The sequence below is a fragment of the Puntigrus tetrazona genome, chromosome 21 (genome assembly GCF_018831695.1).
Source record: "Puntigrus tetrazona isolate hp1 chromosome 21, ASM1883169v1, whole genome shotgun sequence".
Classification (NCBI taxonomy): Eukaryota; Metazoa; Chordata; class Actinopteri; order Cypriniformes; family Cyprinidae; genus Puntigrus; species Puntigrus tetrazona.
This window is the reverse complement of record NC_056719.1, coordinates 5333785-5354851: the sequence shown is the minus strand read 5'-3', so window position 1 is coordinate 5354851 and position 21067 is coordinate 5333785. Positions and strand designations below refer to the sequence as shown.

Below are 21067 nucleotides of genomic sequence, written 5' to 3'. Positions count from 1 at the left end.
TTTGCTAGAATAAACACCAACACAATAGCTCTTCATATCGTGAGTAAATTCTAAGTTACTCAAGCTTGACTTTAAGCGATGGTGAAAGTATGGCTTGGTAAACAAAACTTTGACAGAATCCCATGACGTGTTAACTTCTTTCATTGAAGCTGGCAATGTGTTGGATGAAACAGTGTCATGATGAATTGGTTTTGTCGGAGGCAGGGCCACCTACTTTCTTTCAGAAATGGGTATTGTTGCCCTTATTTACATCATTTTGAGAATTTTTGTTTATCGGCTCCCTTTTGTCCCTCTCTGACCCTTTTGAGCTCCAATATCAAAAGCATGTGCAGAAAAAAGTTAAATTACATTTTTTGACAGCTGTTCAAGGACAAGTGAGAAATGTTTGTGCCATTTGAGTTATGTGATTTCTCCAGCAGACCTCAGGGAAATACTAAACATAAATTCACTCGATATTCTCTAAAACGTACTGCATTATTGTTTTCAATTGTATTCCTGGCGTAGCAATAAGCCACAACTTCACTACAGATGTGGAACATTTACATTTGGTATTAATGGAATAGTGTACCCAAAATTAAAAAGATGTGGATGAGTTTATTTCTTTTTCAGGACAGATTTGGAGAAATGACTTGCTCACTAACGAATCCTCTGCAGTGAATGGGTGCCGTCCAAACAGGGGATAAAAACATCAGACTCCTGTCTGTCAATTAACATCTTGTGAAAAACTGTCACTTTCAGAGAAACAGACTGATCCGTTGCTTCCCAATGAAATATGAAAGTTCTCTACACTAAATAAAGTCATCAAATCTGAATCAGGAGAGAAATATGCATGATCATGCATTATTTACAAGCAAAATCTGAATAAAATCTGAACAAATATGTCAGATTTTGATGATACAGAGAACCACACTGGATGAACAGTGTTGGAGAGTGATTAGTTACAACATCATTCCAAAATAAATCTAACTAATCTGTTACAGTTACTGAGAAAAAATGTGTTAAATTAGTTACTTATGAAAATGTTAACTATTACAAGGGGGTTACATTTGAATATTCTCACACACACATACAGATTTGTTTGATTGCTTTCCCAAATTGCAAGACTGAATGTTTGAAAATATGAAACGCCAATGTTTCAGGAGTTTAAGTAACAGAAGGACTCGATAACAAGATGCCAGTGTTTCCTCTACGCAAGTATGTGATTTCAAAAACAGCACAATTATTAAAACATATCTTGTGATTTTAAATTTGTAGTTAACTGCAGAATGATCTCAAAGCAAAAGGAGGTCCTAAAGTGGCGGCTGTGCTTGAAAATAAACTGATTACAATTTTAATTCATGTAATGAAGGATATTGAAATCCGACTGTAATGAGTGTTGAGTACTACTCTAAGGCTAACCCTGCCTGCTTTAAATTAATCCAGTGTTGTCAGTTACATTTCTTTAAAAAAGTCTTACATAGGGTGCCTTATAATCTGTAATGTATTACATTTCCAAACTAACCTGCCCAAAACTGGTTACGGGGACTCATATTTTGGCCAGAATTGATGTTTAATATTAAAACATGTGCTTACACACATAAATACACTTTGTTCTACCACAGAGATTCTCCCTGTCAAATATTTTTTTGCAGCTGTGTTTTTTCAAAAACCTTACATTGCTGACAAGTGCATAAAAACTGCAACTTTCACAAAAGTATACATTTTAAATAATCCAAAAAGCATCTAGTCCTTTTTTTTAGCAACTTGTGCTTAAAATGCCTTTAAAATGCATATTTGAAGTAATTTATTATGTAGAGCAAAACATAAAAGAAAAGAAACCCCCAATAAGTACATTCCTAAGGGAAATTAGTCTTCCGGATTTACCTACAGATTGAAGTTAAGACTGCTGAGCTTCATAGTAATCTAAATAAATATTTCTACTACTAAATATAGACTAATCATTATCCCAACTGTGGGAGTTTATAGTTCCTGAGCAACGTAGGTTTGAATTTATATGTATTATACTGCAGCTTCAATAATGGCTCACAGAATGTAAATTTATAGTATGAATTATCCATTTTATGAAAACTATTTCAAGTCTTACAGTACTTCTGTTTTAAATGCCAGTCTATGGTGTATAGTAGACCTTTTAATACATTAATTAAAAAAAAAAACTTTCTGTTTGAAAAGTTCCATATTGTACACCTTTCTGGAGTTTTATTTTAGGAGTTGATGTCCTTATAAAAGAACATATATTTGCAGTATAAGTACCAAAAACCAACTAAATATATTTTTACAGCTCCTCTTTTAGGAGCTCCGCCAAAAACAGGTAGATCAGGGGTGACCTGCTCCTGGCGATCGACTCTCCTGCAAAGTTTAGCTTCAGCGCTAATCAAACACACCCAAAGCAGATAACTGCGATCTTCAGGATCACTTAAATTAAAATGAAAGGCAGGCGTGTTTGATTAGAGTTGAAGTTAAACTCTGCAGGTAGATTTAGGCCTGTCTCATTAATATTCACGAGTCTCTCTTCTGATTGGCCTTTTGTTTTCTGAGTGATGCACGAGCAGGCCAATCAAATGTAATGACATCACAATTATGTCACAGTGTTTGCTGGATGCAAAACAATCGGAGACCCGGAGGCGGCTCCTTCAAAACAACGCAGATTCTGCTACATAAAGAACTTAAAATATCATCTTGTTGTGATGTTGGGTGCCAGAATCAACGTAGTACAGGCTCAAATTAAAAATATGATACAAAAAAAAACGATGAAAGCTGTGGTTGAACACAATAAAATGAGTAGAGAAACGATTGTCAAAAATGCTTGAGTTTGAACATTTCTTATCAGAAATGTTTCAGTATTGTCCTTTATTGTTATGTGCGCGTCTAAAGTGTTAATGCATATCACGACTATGTCGTTTATGAAATAATGTCTGTGCGCATCTGTGTAAAACCACAAACTGATGATTTATTTTAACAAAGTCACAACAGATCGTGAAAAATCACAGCTACTTTACGGAGATTTACTGTGGATTGACCGCTCTGAAACTTATATGCTAGTTACACGGCCCCTAGACCTCACTTATCATGAAAAGATTTCATATTTGACAATATAGGACCTTTAAGTGTAATGTGTGTTGATCTGGACCATGTCTTCTGTGAGTGGATATCAGATTTAGCTCCACTTTCTTCAGGGCCAATGAACAGGCTGATAGAAGCTAATTATCTTTAAAGTGATTCAGCGATGAGCAGTTACCCTGTTAGTCGTTCCATTTACATTTTTCAGTGTTTCTTTGGGCAGCCAATTAGGAGGGTTGCAAATTAGGTGCATAATAAGCAGCCAATCAAGAAGAATCATTATTTGCTTAATGGGAAGAAGGATTTTAGTTTTGCCATTTTTTTTCCACCTTGACATACAGTATAATTGCTGGTAGCAATGTGGAAAAGTGCCAAACATCATCATTTTCAATATGTTCTGGGGGCCAAAGAGTGCATCGAAAACACATCTGCGAGCTTCCGTTGTCAAATACGCTTGGACAGATTAACCTATACAGATGCTGACTCTTGTCTTTAGGCTGTGAAATAATTTCATAATTGTTTTCCACTTGCTAATCATTAGCGCGTGTTTGCGCTAAGGCAAAGCGTGGGGTTGTGTTTGTTGGGCAGGCTAAATGTCAAACTGTCATGCTGATTAACAAAATGCAGCAAACTGATTTGTATTCCCGTGTATCCGTCCCGCTGCGAGCCGTAATTGGTGTGAGCTTTTTGGTGTGAACGATTGGCGAATGCGTTTTAACCGGTCAAATATTCTTATTATCTCCAATGAGAGTGGATTATAAATATGATTTAATTGACCGCTTTGCCCTTTTTTTTAATCTCTGAAAGTGTTCTATTATCTTAAAAATGTGAAGTAATAGTTGCAGTATTTTAGAAGTATCCTCTCTTTTATCACTGCTGGATGAAATTTCATCGTGTGAACTCTTGCTTCTGTGACAGTTGCCAAAGGACATCTCCAGAGAGGTTTATAGCGTGACCTTGGGGCATAAGTTTTGAATATGGAAATTGCTTTCCGTTTTAGGCCCTGATTAAGTGGCCTTGCACACAGCATTCTATGCCTATTAAGTATTTAATGTCCGTTTAATGAATGCTCTTATTAAATACCTCTGATGAGTTCTGAAACCTCATAATGAATTTGACACGGTGGCCATGAGCTTCTGGGAAAATTAGCCGTTTACTCAAATGTCTGATCATCGTTCATTACATGTCCAGCTGTGGTTAGTGGAACTGACCTGCGATGAAGTTACACAGTACAGTAGATTTTGGTCCTTGGCTGAAGGATTTAAACGTTATTAAGGTTATTTGTTTGGTGCATTGGATTTTGCACGTTGTTGTTGCGAGTGCTCATATTTTTATTTAAATAATTAAATGGTTTTATTTCATTTTTACATGGTTTTATACATCTTTACAAATAAAGATTTAAAGTAACAAATTTAAAGTAACATCCTTTCACATAATAGGTTTGTGTTTCCAATTGTAAATTGTCTGAGAGAATTTTATAAATTAAAATATAATGAAAAATAATTACATTAAAAAATATATATATTTTTAAGATCAGATCGTGTTTACTGGTCTTTCTAAAATGAAATTGTTTTATATATATATTTCAACTTTTTTATTATTTTTTATTATTTTATTCTTTTTTGGTTTTCCATTTGTGACATTTATTTTTTTTTTGCAAAATATAATGAAATTATTCCATGAAGATCAGAACATTTTCACTGTTGATTTCAGTCCTCTGGACCCCATTGAGCATGTAATTTATGATTATAGTGTTATAATATACTCAACATCTAGGTTATAATTGCCATAAAAAATGCACGCATGAATTTTGATGGTGTTTGGAGGTCAGAAATCACTTTTCAGCTCAGTTCTCTGAGCCAAAAGTTGAGAACTACTTCCTTCTCTCTCTCTCTCACTCTCTCACTCTCTCTCTCTCCCCCTTTCTCTCTCTCTCTCTCTCTCTCTCTCTCTCTCTCTCTCCTCTCACACACACACACACCACTTCTATTTGACTTACAAAGGACATAATGATAGTGAGCAAGTCCTTTTGTCACTGATGAGATAAATATTTATGAGCGGGCGTGGAGGCGATTGAACCGACTTTCTTTGGACCGAGGGGCTTCATTAAACGGCAGGGCAAATCACTGAGGTCATGCGGCTGAGTGAGAGCCACGTCTGCAGTTCACCGCGTGGGCTCTCTGAAGTGCCCATCAGTGGGCTGCTGTGTAGACATGTAAAAAAAAAATCTCCACATGCTGGTATCTTCATATCAAAGAGAGCTGATTACCACCAAATATTTCAAATTGCACTTCCCTCTTTCCCTCTTCAGCATCAAGAGTCCCTTCAATCCCATCGCGGCCTCTTTTCTCTTATTCTTCACTGACAAGTCTATGTATGGAGGCTAAGAACGTCCCCTAAATTGCATGAAGTGAAGAACATCTGTTGGTGAAATGGCATTTGCTGGACTGCAAAAATGAGTCAAGGAAATAATGCTGACACATAAATAAAGATTTAGTTGATTATAGGAGATTGTTGTTGCTTGTATACTATTAAAGGTTCTCGATATTCTAAATTAGAAAGACTAAAATAGTATTATTCTATAAAATATACTGCAATAAACTTAAAGTGCCTGTACTATTCTGGATTTTTGAAAATGACCTTCATGCCCTGTATAACACAGCTCTAAGTAAATGAAAACATGCTGCAAAGTTTTAAATCTGAAAGTGTAACGTGTATAAAGTTATTGTCTCTCAAAAGAATCCACTCGGAATCATTGAAAAGAGTTGTTTTTAAGCCGTTTCATGGTGATGTCAGCATGAAATATTAGCATGTTAGACTTGTTGGTCTCATTGCAGTTGGTCTGAATGAAAATGCAAATTCATTCTTTGCCACTAGGGGCCACTATTGGGGCGTCAAAAGCTCACAAACACTTCTTTATAATGAAACTGACCAACTCCCCGGAGTGGTTTGGAAAATTAATTGTTGAACAAATCTTCGTTTTTTCATATGCTGAAAAAAAAACAGCATATGCTGGTTAGGTTTGTTTTGAAGCTGGGATGCTGGTTTAAGCTGGTCCTTTTGCTGGTTTATGCTGGTTGGCAGGAAGTGATCAGCATAAACCAACAAAAGACCAGCATAAACCAGCTGAAATCAGCATCCCAGCTTCAAAACACCTCTAACCAGCGTGTGTTGTTTTTTTCAACAGGGAAGATAAAAATAATTAATATTATAAGAAAACGAATATTTTTTACCTTGTATTCATGTCAACCTGTTGTTTATGACTCCCAAAAAAAGCAACCTTTCATAACCCATAATAATAGGGGCACTTTAAAGTAATTAATTAATTATAACTTGGGGAAACTTTGGCTTTTCTATGACTTGGGCAAACAGTATCTCTGCTAAGTTTTTTTCCCTCAATGAGCGAGTAAGAGTGTATCATGAATGAAGCTCGTGAAGGTTGTTCATATAGTTTGGGCTGGTGGGGAAAAGCAGGCTTTTTTTCAAACAGCTGGTGCCGACGGGTTAGCCTATGTCTAGAGATGATATCTGGATGACCTTGTCCTGTCCATCTCTGTGTGCTAAGATGATCTGACAGATAACTCCCATGAGCCCCTGGACATGTGCTGCTTCATAGCACTCCAGTCCTGACAACAGCATGTTATTCTGAGTATATACATCTTCTCCTTGGGATGCCATCTTGTTCAGTTGAACTATTAAAAATGCATGAGGAGAGTTGTTTGTGTGTGTATGAAGTGACATCTCAATGCTCCAAACACCACTGGTGATCAGAACTTTTTTAGACTTTTATATACACACAAACACACAGAGAGAGAGAGACACCCAAAGTTGTTGTAGTGGATTCATGATGTCCAAGAACTCTTAAAAACTTGTGACGTGATGGATGTAGTTTTTTGCTGACACTGTAAGCCAACGCTTTTATCTTCACATTTTATGTTTCCACTGTATGTGCATTTCTAAACTCAAAGTATGATGTTCCCTGTTGTGATAGACTGGACAGAACTTTCTGAAGAAGGATAGAGAGCTTCAAAACAGCCCTCAGTCTGGGATCAGAGATGTGATGTGCGTCAGTCAGAGTGAAGAGTCTGCCAGCCATCAGCTCAAGCACCAATCACGACCTGCCATTCACCACATCCTCAAATCTTCAATGTTCAGGCACATTGCTTATAAGGTACAGTCCCGGTTCCATACAGTTGTCTGAAGTTGTTATACCACGAGTAGAGATGTTGTCTTGTTTCACAAATTGCTATTTACTTCAGAACTTAAAAGCTTTTTTAGGAAGTTCAGCTCTAAGATGATATCAAACAATATTAATTTAAATTGCAATTGAGAAAGATTTGTGTATGTCCACATATGGTTAAGTCAGATATTAGTTTGATTGATTTAAAAAAAAAAGATTGTTGTCTCCTTTTAACTTAAGTTCAGAACATTCACAAAATGAGTCGCCTGCACTCATATTTCAGTTGACGGTTTGGATCAGATTCATATGGTCACTGAGTGAATTCTCTTATTGAACCATAAGTAATTTTTCAGTTATTATAGTAATGAACCAAGAACTGTTTCTGTGATGTATTGTAGACTTAGATTTATTTATTAAGTACTTGTTCATAAAACATTTTTTACAATTGTTTTTAAAGAATTAAAATAGCACTCTGTAATAAAAGTGAAATGTGAAAGTTTGACATTTTCACATGGTCCTTTTTCTGAATCATCAATATCGTTATTGCATTTTATGTAGTGTTTCAATATATATATATATATATTTTTTTTTATATATATATATATATATATATATATATATATATATATATATATATATATATATATAATTCTTATTTTAAAAACGTTTTATATCAAATGTGATTTTAAATTAGACTTTTACCCCACTTTCAAACTATGAATCTCAAGTAACCATTCAGTCGTCCTATTTTAGTTTGTCCATTATATGACTTATTTATTTTAAAGATTGTATTCTATGTCAAGAGCTTCTTCACAGCAATTTAGACAAACAACACAATCTTGTTTCGCTAGAAACAGAAAAAGCAATTATACCCCCACCCCCACCCCTCCTCCAACTGCAAGTTTCTTACTAACAATATTGCTTGGTCTTTGCTTACAAGACATATCAATGTGATTTTGAAATAGAGTCCTGCAGCACCTAACTCTGATAACCTGCAGTGGCCTCTGAGAGCTTTTGCACTTTTATTCCATTATTGCAGGGTTCATACAGACCCACCTGTCCGTGGGGAACACACATGAGTGATTGTGAGCTGGCTTTAATCTGTCTCGCCGCGCTGTGCCTGGGGAGGGCTGCAGGTGGCTCAGACCACAGCGGAGCCGATGCCAACAGCACAGAGTTTCCTAATACACCAAACTCCAGCAAACTGTCTGCCTTTCAGTAGCGGCAGATTTCAAAAATTATTTATTAATTATTTGACTTTCCAAACGGTCTGTGCCAACAAGTACAAATATTGATATTCCTGGTAGAAATATTGACTTTTCAACTGCACACGAAAAGAGAAGCAGTCGATGGATAATTAGATATTATTATTATTATTTTATTTATTGTATCTGGTATTATTAGAAGGCGAAAAATGCAATGCTCTGAGACAGCATCATTTAAAATCTGGACGTAAATGCAAAGATAATTAAATTAGAAAAGTGTTGAACAATGTAGCATTATGATGGAAATTAAAAAAAGGTTTATTAAGAGTTTGAACTATTTATAATCACTGCTTAAATAAGCAAATACAAGTCTAAATTTAGTTGATTAAAAATACAGTAATAATGTCAAATATTATTACATTTTAAAATGTAATCCCTGTGATGGCAAAGCTGAATTCTCAGCAGGCATTGCTGCAGTCTTCAGCATCCCATGATCCTTCAGAAATCATTTTAATATGCAGATTAGCTGCTCAAGGAACATATCTTATTACTGAAGTTATAAATAGTTGTGCTTCGTTTTTTGATTGTTTTGGAAAATGGTGCTTTTTTTCACAATTATTGGTGACAGTCGAAAGCTACCGTCACTTTTAAATCAAAGACATTCTTGCTGAATGAAAGAATGAATTTCTTAAAATAAATCATGCACAAATTCTTTTACACGGACTTGCAATATTGAAATTCATGTCATTTTATAAAAGGACATTTATTTTCGTTAAAACTTTATAGAAATAAAATATTTCTTGCACTATAAACCTACGTTTATTCAGCAATAACTGTCACAAAAAAAGTAAACAGTGCTGTACAAAAATGCCAAGAACCTTTATGTTTATGTGAGCCGGTTTTGTTTAAGAGTCGTTTGACACTGGCTTATGCCCCTGATGGCAAGCCTGCATTTTTTTGATAAGTCACTTTCCTCTCACATGAGATTTCTTTAGAGAAACAGAACAACATCCTTTGCCAGTTTCCTGTAACCATAGAGATAGTGATTTCAGCCAATCCCCAGCCAAGACCGAAGGGAATGTTTTCCTGAACTCTCTATGAATTTCCTTCCGCGACAAACGTTCTCTCTCGCATTTTTAGAGCGCAGCTCTCAATCGTTACCCTCGTCTGGAATACTTCTATGGAATTCTGTAGAAAAAGTAAGTTTTTAATTCCTTTAAAGTTAATTTCTGCACAAATAGTTAATTACCATATTATTGCGAGTTATGCAAATCTCAGCATACTGTTGCGAAGTCTGTAGATACGACACACTTCATCTCATAGTTACAGCTCAGCTGCCTCACAATAACCGGCTCAGCTTCAGCAGCTCTCTGGTGTGCGAGACTCACCGAAGCCTTTGATTAAATTCTATATTAGACCCAAGATCTCCACAGGATGGCCAGCTCAGTAGACTGATCTCAGCAGGTTAACCACTTACATATTTCAGTCATTCACACAAAGGCTCATTCTGTTCCAGTGATGTTTTAATTGAGCGCCAGGAACCGCCGCCAGGCACCGATCCAGTTCCTGCAGTTGCAAACCACGTTCTCCAGAACAGATGTTCAGCAACGGTCGGCTGCTTTCGCCTCTACTGAGACACCTCCAAAAGTGGAGTTTGCTGAAATGCCACAGAAGAACCATTTTGTTTCCCCAAAGAACGGTTTTTCAATTATAAAATACCTTTTCATGCATGTTTAAGGTTCTCCAAGGAACCACAGATACCAATGAAGTGTGTGGTTGAGAAATGCATGTCTGAAAGTACACGGATAGTATCGCCTAATGTTCTTCTCAGGAAGCCATCTTTCTTTGAATCAGTCATCCATGGGCTGTAAGACCTCAACTGTGCCCCATGTTTGCGGGGACTTTGAGCTCAGTTTGGCTGTGGTGTTGATGGTGTTGGCAGGGATTTTTATCTTCTTGCTGTTGTACTGGGTGCTCCTGCTGCGCCACAGGCTCCGCGTCGCACAGGCCGGGAACGCTCTGGAATACTTCGGTTTCTACCGCATGGCTCAGTATGATCTAAAAGAGCCCAACCCGCCCATAGTGACCCCTTCTCCTCCCTCCCCACCTCCACCTGTCCCTTCTCTTCACGTCACTCCACCTCCACCGCCCATGTTGTATATGTCCACCCCCATCATCCGCACCACCCCGCCCAGCCCTCTCCCGTCGTGCGGAGCCGGCTCGGACGCAGAGGTGTATTCACGGATCGGAGTCCTGCGACCCTCGAGGCTCTCCAGCGTGAGTCAGACCCAGGTGATCCTGTTTGAACACTCTGCTCTTTGACGGACTGATGCTTTCAAGAGCAAGCACAGCTGTCTTCATTTCAGCTGTTTAAAGTCATGTGGATGTTTCGTCACATTTAAAGTGTCTGGGGTAGATCAGACAAGCACCCTCTTTTTAAACTCATTCGTGCTTTCAGACGTGTTACATTTAAAAGCTTGCAAATGTGTTTCCCGTGTTAGGAAAAGTAACAGGAAAAGGGGTTTGTTTTGAAACAAACATATTCCTCTTTTTTTTGAATCTGCCTTTGTAATTTCCTTTAAAGGGTGGGATTTCCTAAGGAGACTTTCCATGCTTCCATTGCTTTGTTCCTCCCTGCCTCTTAGGATTTTAATGTTCATTGTTCTTTTGCTGTCTTTGCAAGCATACGAATAATGTAATGTAATACGGTAATGCCAAATATATAAGTCTGTGTTATAAAATAAAGAAAGAAATATACACACACTAGCATTCAATAGTTGGGTTGTGTTAGTGATATGAGTAATAGTATTTTCTATTTTCATATATTTTAAATTGTCATTTATTTCTTTCTGTGATTGCAAAGCTGAGTTTTGCAGCATCCGTTACTCTTCAGTGTCACATGATCCTTTTAATATACTGATTTGGGTTTGAAGAAACAAATATTATTTACTGTGTATATACACACACACACACACACAGACTAAATAAATTCAAAGATCGCAGTAGCTTTGTAAATTACAACACACTGCAGCTGTGCCCTTTGTCGTCTCTGAAATGCATATGTTGTTCATGTACAAACATTCTAAGGCCACAAAGTATATCTGAATAATTGATGACCCTTTACCATTTCCCTTTCTCATAATGTATAATTCAGCATTGTGAAATAGCTGCGGGATGAATATGATAATTGTGGAGCAAAAGTTCACAACCTTATTTTTGACTGAAAACTGCAGGGGATTTAATATTTTACTCACTGAATATAACAGGTCGAAATCATATTTTCTAAACATTTAAAGCATTTTAATCAGCTATCACGGCATTGCATGCTTCTCACAGCTACTATAATAATGACTATCGTCTCTATTGTCGTGTTTAGTTGCTTTATTGCTCTGTCTGCATATATGATAGAAGAAAGCTGTCTTTTTTTTTCCTTTTTTGTTTAGAAAATAAGTTCTGGTTTGTGGCTTAAAATACTGAAGTAATTCTTAATTAGGAAACAAGCTAGAAGCTTGCTTTGCGCCTGACAACTGAAACAAGAGAATGCATAAAATGAACAAACTATATTTCGCAGCAGTGAAAATACACTGTATTTCTGGAGCCACAAATGCAAAAATTGTCTCCTGAAGCAGATGCGACTTTGATTCTAGTATCACGTACCGATTCCACTTTCCCTCGCCTTCATTTCCTGTCTCCTCTCAACTGTCTCTTTCATTAAAAATGGCAAAAAGCCCAAACCTAAAATAGGAATGAACAATAAATTTCAAGTGTGTGGAATACTGGCTGTTTCTGTCTGCTGTCTCATATGTGAGCACCTTTTCTTCTGTCCTGATTTTGAATGAAGTGTTTTGAAAATCTCACGTTTCGTATGTCCTCTAACCGAAGCTGGAATACTAGCACCTGCCACCTCTGGGAAAAGGGTTTATGGACATACACTCCAGCTGTAATTGTGAGCCACAGAACTACATTTTTTGTTTTATTTTAGGTCTGTTTGACAATTGTTGCTAGTGTGCACAAGACCCAAGAAAGACGTTTTTTGGATGTACCAATACCCCCATGAATTACATATGGCTAAGCTGCGTTCTTGAGTTTAAACCTTTGTATCTTGCCCGCTGTGAAGACGGCCACTCGAGAATCAGCGTTCAGCTGGCTGGATTATATCGGACTTTCCAGAATCTCTGCATCTGCCTTAGTTGAAAGACTGAGAAATATTCAGGATCTATTGATCGCAAACTTCTAACTAGAGCTTGTAGAAAATCTAATTAGAAACGTCATACTGTTTTTATTTATTTCATAGTGTTTTCAGTTATTTAATTAACTCCTGAAATTCCTGCCATTTTATACGATTGCGTAACTGATTTTTAAAAATAAGTAATATTACTGGAGTATGTTTTAGGCTACATCGGCTTCACTCGGTCTAAAATTCCCTGTTTGATATTGACGCGTTACTTTTTTATACACTGAAAAAAAAATCAACAAACAAGAAACGATCTTCAGAAACTGCTGGGAAATGTCACAAACGATTCGAAAAGACAAGTAACACTAAGCATTTTGAAGTAGAAAGACGGAAACTGAATTTTCTTGTTAGAAATACAAGTAATCTTTGTTTATATTGACAACTTTACACGTTGTAATTAATTGTGAAATTTACAAGCAATCTAGATTTCAAGTAAATGTTATAATTTTCAAGCTATAGCTACGTGCTTGATATTGTATTAATCATATTCTGAGGGCCGAAGCCCCCCAAAAAAACTGAATATTCACAGAATGCCTATGTATATTTTGCTCTTTACCTCAAGTAAATCAATTGGATGGATTCGGTACATAACAGTGTGAACTATTTTAGTTTTTATGCTCCTTTTTATGCGAGTCATGCTCTCTTTTGCCAAGAAGGTTATTTGTTATCCAGTTAGTTTTAAACTGTCTCTGCTGTATATTTGTTAGCAAGCTCTCAAAATTGTCTTGCAGATCTGTAATCCAAAACAGACAATAATGGACCTCGGCAGTGTTTGTTTGAGCGATCAGCAGTGGTTTCTCTGGAGGGTTCTGGAGGTTTCTTATTGTTAATAAATAGCTGTGGATCCTCAGGTCGCTAAATCACGCCAGCTGTGGGTGTGCACGTGGGCTCTGTGTATTGTCCTAGGCCTTTGATCAGATAATTGCACCTCAGACCCAGAGTTTGAAACATCTGAGTGTCGCTATGGTGACCGGCATCGCTGTGTCCGCTCTGTTGAGTGGCTTTTAGTGATTCAACTGGATGGCAGGGCTGCTGTAGCAACTTTTGAGGCTGTACGATCCTAGGGCAAATATTCCATAGATCTGTTGTTTTAATGTGACATAAAAGATTTTGAGGTTGAACTGACAAGCGTGCAGCCCAGTTGCCTGTTCTATTGACTTTTTGCGTTGTAATTTTCAAAGCCGAAGAAACAAACCAACAATTTTGTTTTAACAAGAATTCATCAGCTGACGCAAACATTGCCAGCTGGGGACCTGTTAATATAATTCATTGGAATAGTTTGCACTGGCACACTCCTGATCATGCAGGAGCCTTGAGATTTCTAGCATCGCAGAAATAAAGAAATATGTGCGGCGGTGCATCTTGTCGAGAAAACATTCTTTCATGAAGGGATTTGTTAAGAGGATCTTTTGGCCTCTTCATTGCTCCTTTGTATCTATTGTTTCATGCAGCGTTTCCACAGGGGATACAGGCGCAAGTCAAGATTAATGGGTTTTAAAGTGCCTGGCAAAGAGGAAAAGTATTAGGACACATTTAAATGATGGACTGAAAGTGACGCATCCATAAATGTATAGTTGTCTCTTGAGAAAATAACAAAATAATAGCTGCATATATATATATATATATATATATATATATATATATATATATATATATATATATATATATATATATATATATATATAGAAAGGACAGACATCTATGAGACAGTATAAAAAAATTATAGGTTTAGATTTATTTTATACATATTGATACTTATGATTATGCATGTGCCTCCCTCCATCTAAGTCAATGTTATGAACATAATATCTTCACAGTGTTCAAATGGTGACGATTCAAAAAAGCGGTCCTTAGAATTTTCTTTTCTTGCTTATCTAATTTGATAGACAGGTTTAACATATAATATTCATGAATACAATTAATTTTAGTCGTTTAATTCAATTATTCTTTTTTTTCTCTCATTCATAAACAGTGTTTATTATTTTGGTCTGTGCATATAATTAGTTAAAAAACAACCAGAAGGACGAGGACACAAGATAAATGTACAGTGGGGCTTTTATTTGTACATCATGGACATGATCTTTCTTTGTCATGGACATGAAACACGTTCAGCACACGTTTTATCATAACATATACATCTGATATATAAAATCAGGATGAATCGTGTATATTTATAGTGGTACTAAAGAGCAAGTTCTCTGTGCTGTTGAAATACACCACTATTGTTTTTCTGAGCGATCAATACTGGTTAAACTCGCGCATCTGACAGTTAAAACTGAAAAGACGGTATGTTTATGGTCTGCAAAAATGGCATTTAATGATTTTCTTGAAGGCGCTCTGAAAGTCTTTATTGAAGTACGCGTAAATGATTGGGTTCAAAAGCGAGTTTGAATACCCGAGCCAATTAATGACGTCGATGAGCCACAAAGGCATATCACAAGACGGACAAAAAGGCAGCACGATTGCTTTGATGAAGAATGGCAGCCAACACACAATAAAAGTGCCCATTATAATGCCAAGAGTCTTCACTGTCTTGCGCTCGCGCGCCAAGGCGAGTTTCCTCTTCGCCTCGGTGTTCTTCTCGTGTTTGTTCTCGAACAGAGGGACAGAGTTCGGCGTGTTGGGCAGAGGCAAGTTGTTTTTGGAATTACTGTGAACCTCGATGATCTCCAGAGACTCGCCGTCCTCCGCGTGCTTCACCGCGCCGTTTACGCACGCGGCGGGCTTGGGTTCGACCGCGCTTTTCCAGTTTTTGCCGAGCTCTCCGTTCGCGCGCTTAAAAAGCGCAGGTGACACAGTCAAGCATTTCACCCTCTTCTTCTCGGGCTTTCGAACGGTTTTGCGAATGCGAAATCTCGCCGCTTTAAATATGCGTCCGTACAAGACCAGCATGAGAATCAGAGGGATGTAAAACGCGCAAAACGTGGAATAAATAGTGTACCATGGGTCGTGGCTGATCATGCAAGCTTCGGGATTGGCCATGTCTTCCGCTTTACTTTTGGGTTGAGATTTCATGATCAACATGGGCGGAATCGATATCGAAAAGCCGACAAACCAGGTAACGGTAATTAAAAGAGCTGCACGTTTTAATGTCCTTTTCTTCATGTAGTCTATCGGGTCGGTGATCGCCCAGTATCTATCCAAAGCGATAGCGCACAGGTGCAGAATCGAAGATGTGCAACACAAAACGTCTAAAGAAATAAATATATCACAAGTTACCTGTCCAAGCGTCCACTTGTCTAAAACTTGGTAAAGGGCAGCCATTGGCAACACGAGCACCGACACCATGAGGTCCGTCACGGCAAGTGATCCGATCAGGTAGTTTGCGACATTTTGCAGGGATCTTTCCAAAGCGATAGCCGCCACGACGCACGCGTTTCCAAATATGGAACATAGAATGAGCGCGCCGATCAGCAAAGACGTGGAGATCTGATAACTTAGAGGAACCGTCGCAGGTAAAGTCACGTTGTCGATTTGCTGATCTAAGTCACTGTCGTTCTGAAATGATAAGAACGTGTCGTTGTTTTCTTCCATGGCGCGTAGCGCGTAAAATTAGCAAAACCTCATTAAACGGCACTACTCCATTCAGAGGAGCTCACGCGCTTGAAGGCGATGCCAACCATCAACATTGTTACTGACGACTTGTGACGACGCGGCTCCATTTATATCAGCAGTGACTCTAGACGTCAGTTACCTACGCAGGTGTACCGGGTGGGCTCCGCTCAGAATACGCGCTCGCGCGTTTTTCCCGAATCTTTTCCAGAGAGATCCATACATCCTCTTCGTCTGATTTCTAGCGACACACTACCGGAGCAATCCCAACAGGTGAATGCTTGAGCAAAACTTTTCGGAATGGGGCCCCGATTCCCTGAATTTCCAAAGAAGTGAACTTTCTCTGTAGAAATGAACTTTTTATTCTATTTAACCTATAGGCTGCGCTTTCGAGATCCGCTCGGCACCGACGCTCGTCGAGCTGATAATTGCATTGCTGCTGCTGCCACCTGCTGTAGCGCGTCTGCTGCCGAGAAAACTGAACGTTTGGCCCAAACACCTCTCCTTCAACCACATATACAGTGCTGAAAAGGTTAGCTACAAAGTACTATTACTTGTGTAATAGGTTACAAATTACACGTCGCCCTATAAAATGTAATAATAAGTAGCAAGTTATCTATTTCGATTAGCGATTTAGGCCTACCTTATAAATGTAACCTCACTGAGCCTTAAATTCAATAACATTTTGATTACATTTCTAATGAATGTTTTCAACTGTTTCATTAAAGCATCTTTAAAACATTTCAAAACGCCTTCCATTTAATTTCCTGCGCTCCTGTGGGTTTCCCATCGTCATCTCAGCATTCATTTGGTTAAAGAAATTTAGATTGATTTAATAAATGAGTAACTTTATGAATGCAATAGATATTGTGTACTATCCGTGCATACTATCCATGCTAATCTATATACGTGTTGTTTCAATTTCATTACTATTTGGAAGGGCAGATAAGGTGGATAGTACGCATACGTTTTTGTCCCTCTGCGGCTTCCGTAGAGAAGGCAACTGTACTCGAGCAATACAGAAGCCAGTTTGTTGTTTTTAGCGTTTTAGCAAAACAACTTGAGGTGCTCTTCAGAAATTCCGTCGAAGGAAATGGCTACCTCTTTCGTGGTATGTTATATTTTTGGTACATACGTAAAAATAAACGTTTAACTTAGACAGACAGGAGGTATTTAGAATACCGGCCAAAACAGGAACTATCCCTGTAGATGTTTTTTAATTAACATAACTGCGCTGTTTAAACGTGCGTGAACTGGGTGTGAAATTTAGTGCGAGGTTAGTAAATACAGCGAAAGATCCTGTGTTTTTAGCAAGAGATTGGACTGGCCATTTCTATGCTCAACCGTAAAATTTGCCAGCGTGCAAAAAAAGGCAGATTATGAAGGCATAAACAGATCACAACAAATGACACCGCTTGGGAACATTAAATTATTTATGCGTGCATTAAATTATGTGTGGTACTGTTTTACCTAAAGATTTGTATAGGAATAAAATATGTTTTTCTAATGCATGTTTCAAGCAGACCGAAGAACGAGATCAATCGGTGACATTAGAAGATCCAATAAACCTTCGCTGCAGAAAGTGCCGTAGATGTCTACTAGACTCCACCAGCATCCTGAAGGTGGGGCAATTATATATATAATATACATATAAATACTAAAAAATATATTATTTTATCTTAACTGCTGCATATTGGGATTTGTTTAAGATCTTTATTTATGTGAAAGGAGTGATTATCACCAGTAACATATATTCCTAAGTGACCCTGCTCTATATTAAAACAGGTAGGAACATCGAGCGAAGCTGCAGCCACATGCAATGTGTGGCATTTGAATGTTGAATCTTTGCCAGATTGGATTTTGGCAAGTGTCGGTCAGGTAGTTTGCATTTCTTTGTTATGAATTAATACAATTTGGGCTGATGGAAGTCATACGGAAGTTATCTATTCAGATAAAATGTACATTTCTTGCAGGCCACTTGGACAATGGGGAAACTAAACTGTCAAAACTGTGGAGCTCGCTTAGGAGGCTTTAATTTTGTCAATTGCTCTAAATGCTCCTGTGGGCGTGACACAACAGTACATCTCAGTAAGAGTCGGGTTGATCAGGATCTAAAACCTAAAGTTCTTTTGGCGAGACCAGGAAGGACTAGAGAACATATCATGAGGAGGAAGAATGAGGTGGAGTGTCTCGCTCAGACAATAAGCTCATCTCCCTCTTCTTCCTCAACTGTGTCCCATGTTGCCTCTGAGGTTGAGTCAACTGAAGAACCACAGATTCTTGAGACTTTTGAGAGAGGCACATATGTTTCTTTACCTTCTGAACTGCTACCACAGCTGTCTGATTATCAGGAGAGTTTAGAGGTACAGCATCTGGGTTCTGCTTCCCAGAGTAGAACCTCTCTGGACCGAGCTTTGAATCCAGAAGAAGTCAGACTCGGAGTGATGGAGGAGCCATCAAGAAACATCTCACCCAACCTAGAGCCAAAGCTTTCCAAGAGAGAGAAAAACCACATGAAAAGCCTTAGAAGGAAGCAGAGGAAGAAGGAGCGTTGGGTTCAGAGACAGCAGGAGGCAAAAGATCTGGTGAGATGTTTTAAAGTTGTGGGTGGTGCCAAAGTCTGACTCATTTGGTTCTTATTTGTAATTTAAATCAACTTCCCTGATATGCATTTCTTCCGATGTTCTTCTGTTCTTACAGACAGAAATTTTAAAAAGGTTGGCACTCTACATTACCAACATTAAAGTTTCTGAGATTGCAGTTCCAGAAATAATGTCAACTCCATAATTATTAGCCACCTTCCTTAGTATAAACAAACATTCATATATAAAATGTGTAACACATAGTCAAAATGTATTTAATTTTTGAAATTTTTAACTTTTATTTTAAATGAAATGTATGCATTTGGTATATCTAAAGCGAATTACACTGCAATCAGTGTATATCATCAACATCAAGGAACCATAATATATTCATAGAAAATATGTAACACACTCTCATGGGTAATTCACTAAAAATGTATGAAAAACTGCACTGACATGTTTTTGTTTAATGAAATGTATGAATTTGGCATATCTAAATTCAGTGTAGACATTTCATCATAACCCATGGCTTTTCTAGCTCTACTGTTTGAGTATAGTTATTGGGGTAAATACGGCTTTAGTTTTGTTTTGTTTTTGCTTTAGCCACATTTGAATTACATTTCTGCATCCTGTTCTCTCCCTCAGTTCTGAATGGTACTCGGCTCTAGTTTGTTTAATCTGCGAGTTGCCAGATAAGCATGAAATAAATACGAGCTATTAAAAGAGGAGCCGTGTTGTACTGAAAAGAGTTCTGGCAAAATGTCAATAATAGATTTGTGGATCAGGACAGGCATAAATCCACATAATAAGCTGCTGCCGGATACTAAGGATCCTAATAAGCCATTCACAGCTGCATGTGGCTATTGCAGCAGGTGTCATTTCATTGGAGAATTTCCTTTTTTTGTTTTGATAGACGTTCAATTCATTCTCTAATGGTTGTTTATTTTCTTATTCGTTCATTTTATGCATTACTTCTACATATCAGGCTACGAAGTGGGACCTAACGGGCAGTGATGACGATGAGAGGGAGGGATACACATGTGCCGTGTGCTTAGACATATATTACAGCCCTTATAAGTGCCATCCTTGCAGTCATGTGTTCTGTGAGCCCTGTTTGAGAACTCTGGCAAAGAACAGGCCAAGCAACACCCCTTGTCCCCTCTGTAGGACCCTCATATCCCACGTACTCTTTCAGGAAGGTGAGTGGAAAATATAAACTCCATTTTCTCTCTTAGTGCATCATATTGCGCCTAAAAACTATCTAAGCACCCGGTGAACCTTTCGTTTCAGAACTTAACCAAACTACAAAGACCTGCTTCCCAAAAGTGTATTGTTCAAGACACGAGACTTTTCAGAAGACCAACTATTCCAAGTGGCCCCTGCCCAACTGTCCAAAGCGTTTCCGAGTCTTCTGGGGTTTGTCATATGTCATTGTCTTTAAGACACAAAGTGTTTTAAAGTTACACATTTTTTAAATAGCTTTTTTGTTATTTCAGGATTTCAGAGGCACGGAGGTCCTGCCAGTCGGTGGCAGTTTCCACACCGAGCGTTCGGCCTGGATGCGTTGGATCTGGGAGACATGTGGGGCTGGCCATTTGACATTGACTTTGTGATCATCTCTGTCTACTCTCTGCATTGGGTGATGGCGTTCATCATCTTCTGTGGCCTCTGCTACTTCCTCCTCCTCTGATGTATGGAGGATTAGTTCTCGCTTTGTTTGCTCTTTCTGGACAAATGAATGTTGTCGACGGTGGACATCTCATCAAGTGCCTCATACTTTTATTTCAATGTAACTTCAATTACGACAAAGCATTATGGTGTTTTTCTTCCTGTGGGAATCATTTGTGTGTTTGTTTGTGGTTTAGGTCTTACAGGGTTTGTGCAATCCATAGATATCACGTTAAGCAGTTACCTTGTAGGATCTGCCTACTTGTAAACAGTATTATAATGCAGCAGAAAAGAGAAAAAGCAATAATTCAGGGTAAAATGCTTAGTCCGTTTGTACAATTTGACAAATTGTCTCTTTTTATGTTACCATTACATGGAGCGGCATAGATGCTTCATTAATGCTAGTATCCAGGTTTTCTTTGTAGAAATTTAATGACTTCTTTTACACAGTAAAATGTTTCAGAACTTGTTTTGTTGTGTCAATTTATTCTACTGGAATACAATTCTTTTTTTTATTAAGATTTGGCAATTGACAAGAGTAACAGCCAAATCCCCTTATTTTTATTTATTTTTTTGTTAATCTTAATCC

General features: G+C 37.9%; 3 protein-coding genes across 4 annotated transcripts; 2 read left to right on the top strand and 1 right to left on the bottom strand.

Annotated features, from left to right (window-relative positions):
• The first annotated feature begins 9291 nt into the window (after nucleotides 1-9291).
• Nucleotides 9292-12217, top strand: LOC122326333. The gene is made up of 2 exons (XM_043221147.1): nucleotides 9292-9641; nucleotides 9959-12217. The coding sequence occupies exon 2, from the start codon at nucleotides 10261-10263 to the stop codon at nucleotides 10762-10764; it is 504 nt and encodes a 167-aa protein (XP_043077082.1). The 5' UTR covers nucleotides 9292-9641; nucleotides 9959-10260; the 3' UTR covers nucleotides 10765-12217.
• A 2496-nt stretch (nucleotides 12218-14713) lies between these two features.
• On the bottom strand, nucleotides 14714-16496 carry htr1ab (5-hydroxytryptamine (serotonin) receptor 1A b). The gene has a single exon (XM_043221146.1). It carries the CDS (start codon nucleotides 16208-16210, stop codon nucleotides 14969-14971), a length of 1242 nt encoding a protein of 413 aa, XP_043077081.1. The 5' UTR covers nucleotides 16211-16496; the 3' UTR covers nucleotides 14714-14968.
• A 707-nt stretch (nucleotides 16497-17203) lies between these two features.
• rnf180b (ring finger protein 180b) lies at nucleotides 17204-20947 on the top strand. Of its 2 annotated transcripts, none has more exons than XM_043221145.1 (7): nucleotides 17204-17339; nucleotides 17752-17850; nucleotides 18014-18106; nucleotides 18202-18813; nucleotides 19796-20009; nucleotides 20101-20226; nucleotides 20307-20947. In XM_043221145.1, the coding sequence occupies exons 1-7, from the start codon at nucleotides 17322-17324 to the stop codon at nucleotides 20498-20500; spliced, it is 1356 nt and encodes a 451-aa protein (XP_043077080.1). In that variant the 5' UTR covers nucleotides 17204-17321; the 3' UTR covers nucleotides 20501-20947. The 2 variants fall into 2 exon arrangements, with proteins under 2 accessions (XP_043077080.1, XP_043077079.1); XM_043221144.1 differs by having other exon boundaries at nucleotides 17207-17339; nucleotides 17749-17850.
• The last annotated feature ends 120 nt before the right edge of the window (nucleotides 20948-21067 follow it).

Coding starts and splice junctions, on each gene's coding strand:
- rnf180b (XM_043221144.1), top strand. Junction 18,107..18,201: donor TTTTGGCAAGTGTCGGTCAG/GTAGTTTGCATT, acceptor CATTTCTTGCAG/GCCACTTGGACAATGGGGAA. Junction 18,814..19,795: donor AGCAGGAGGCAAAAGATCTG/GTGAGATGTTTT, acceptor TCTACATATCAG/GCTACGAAGTGGGACCTAAC.
- LOC122326333 (XM_043221147.1), top strand. CDS start 10,261: ATGTTCTTCTCAGGAAGCCATCTTTCTTTGAATCAGTCATCCATGGGC.
- htr1ab (XM_043221146.1), bottom strand. CDS start 16,210: ATGGAAGAAAACAACGACACGTTCTTATCATTTCAGAACGACAGTGAC.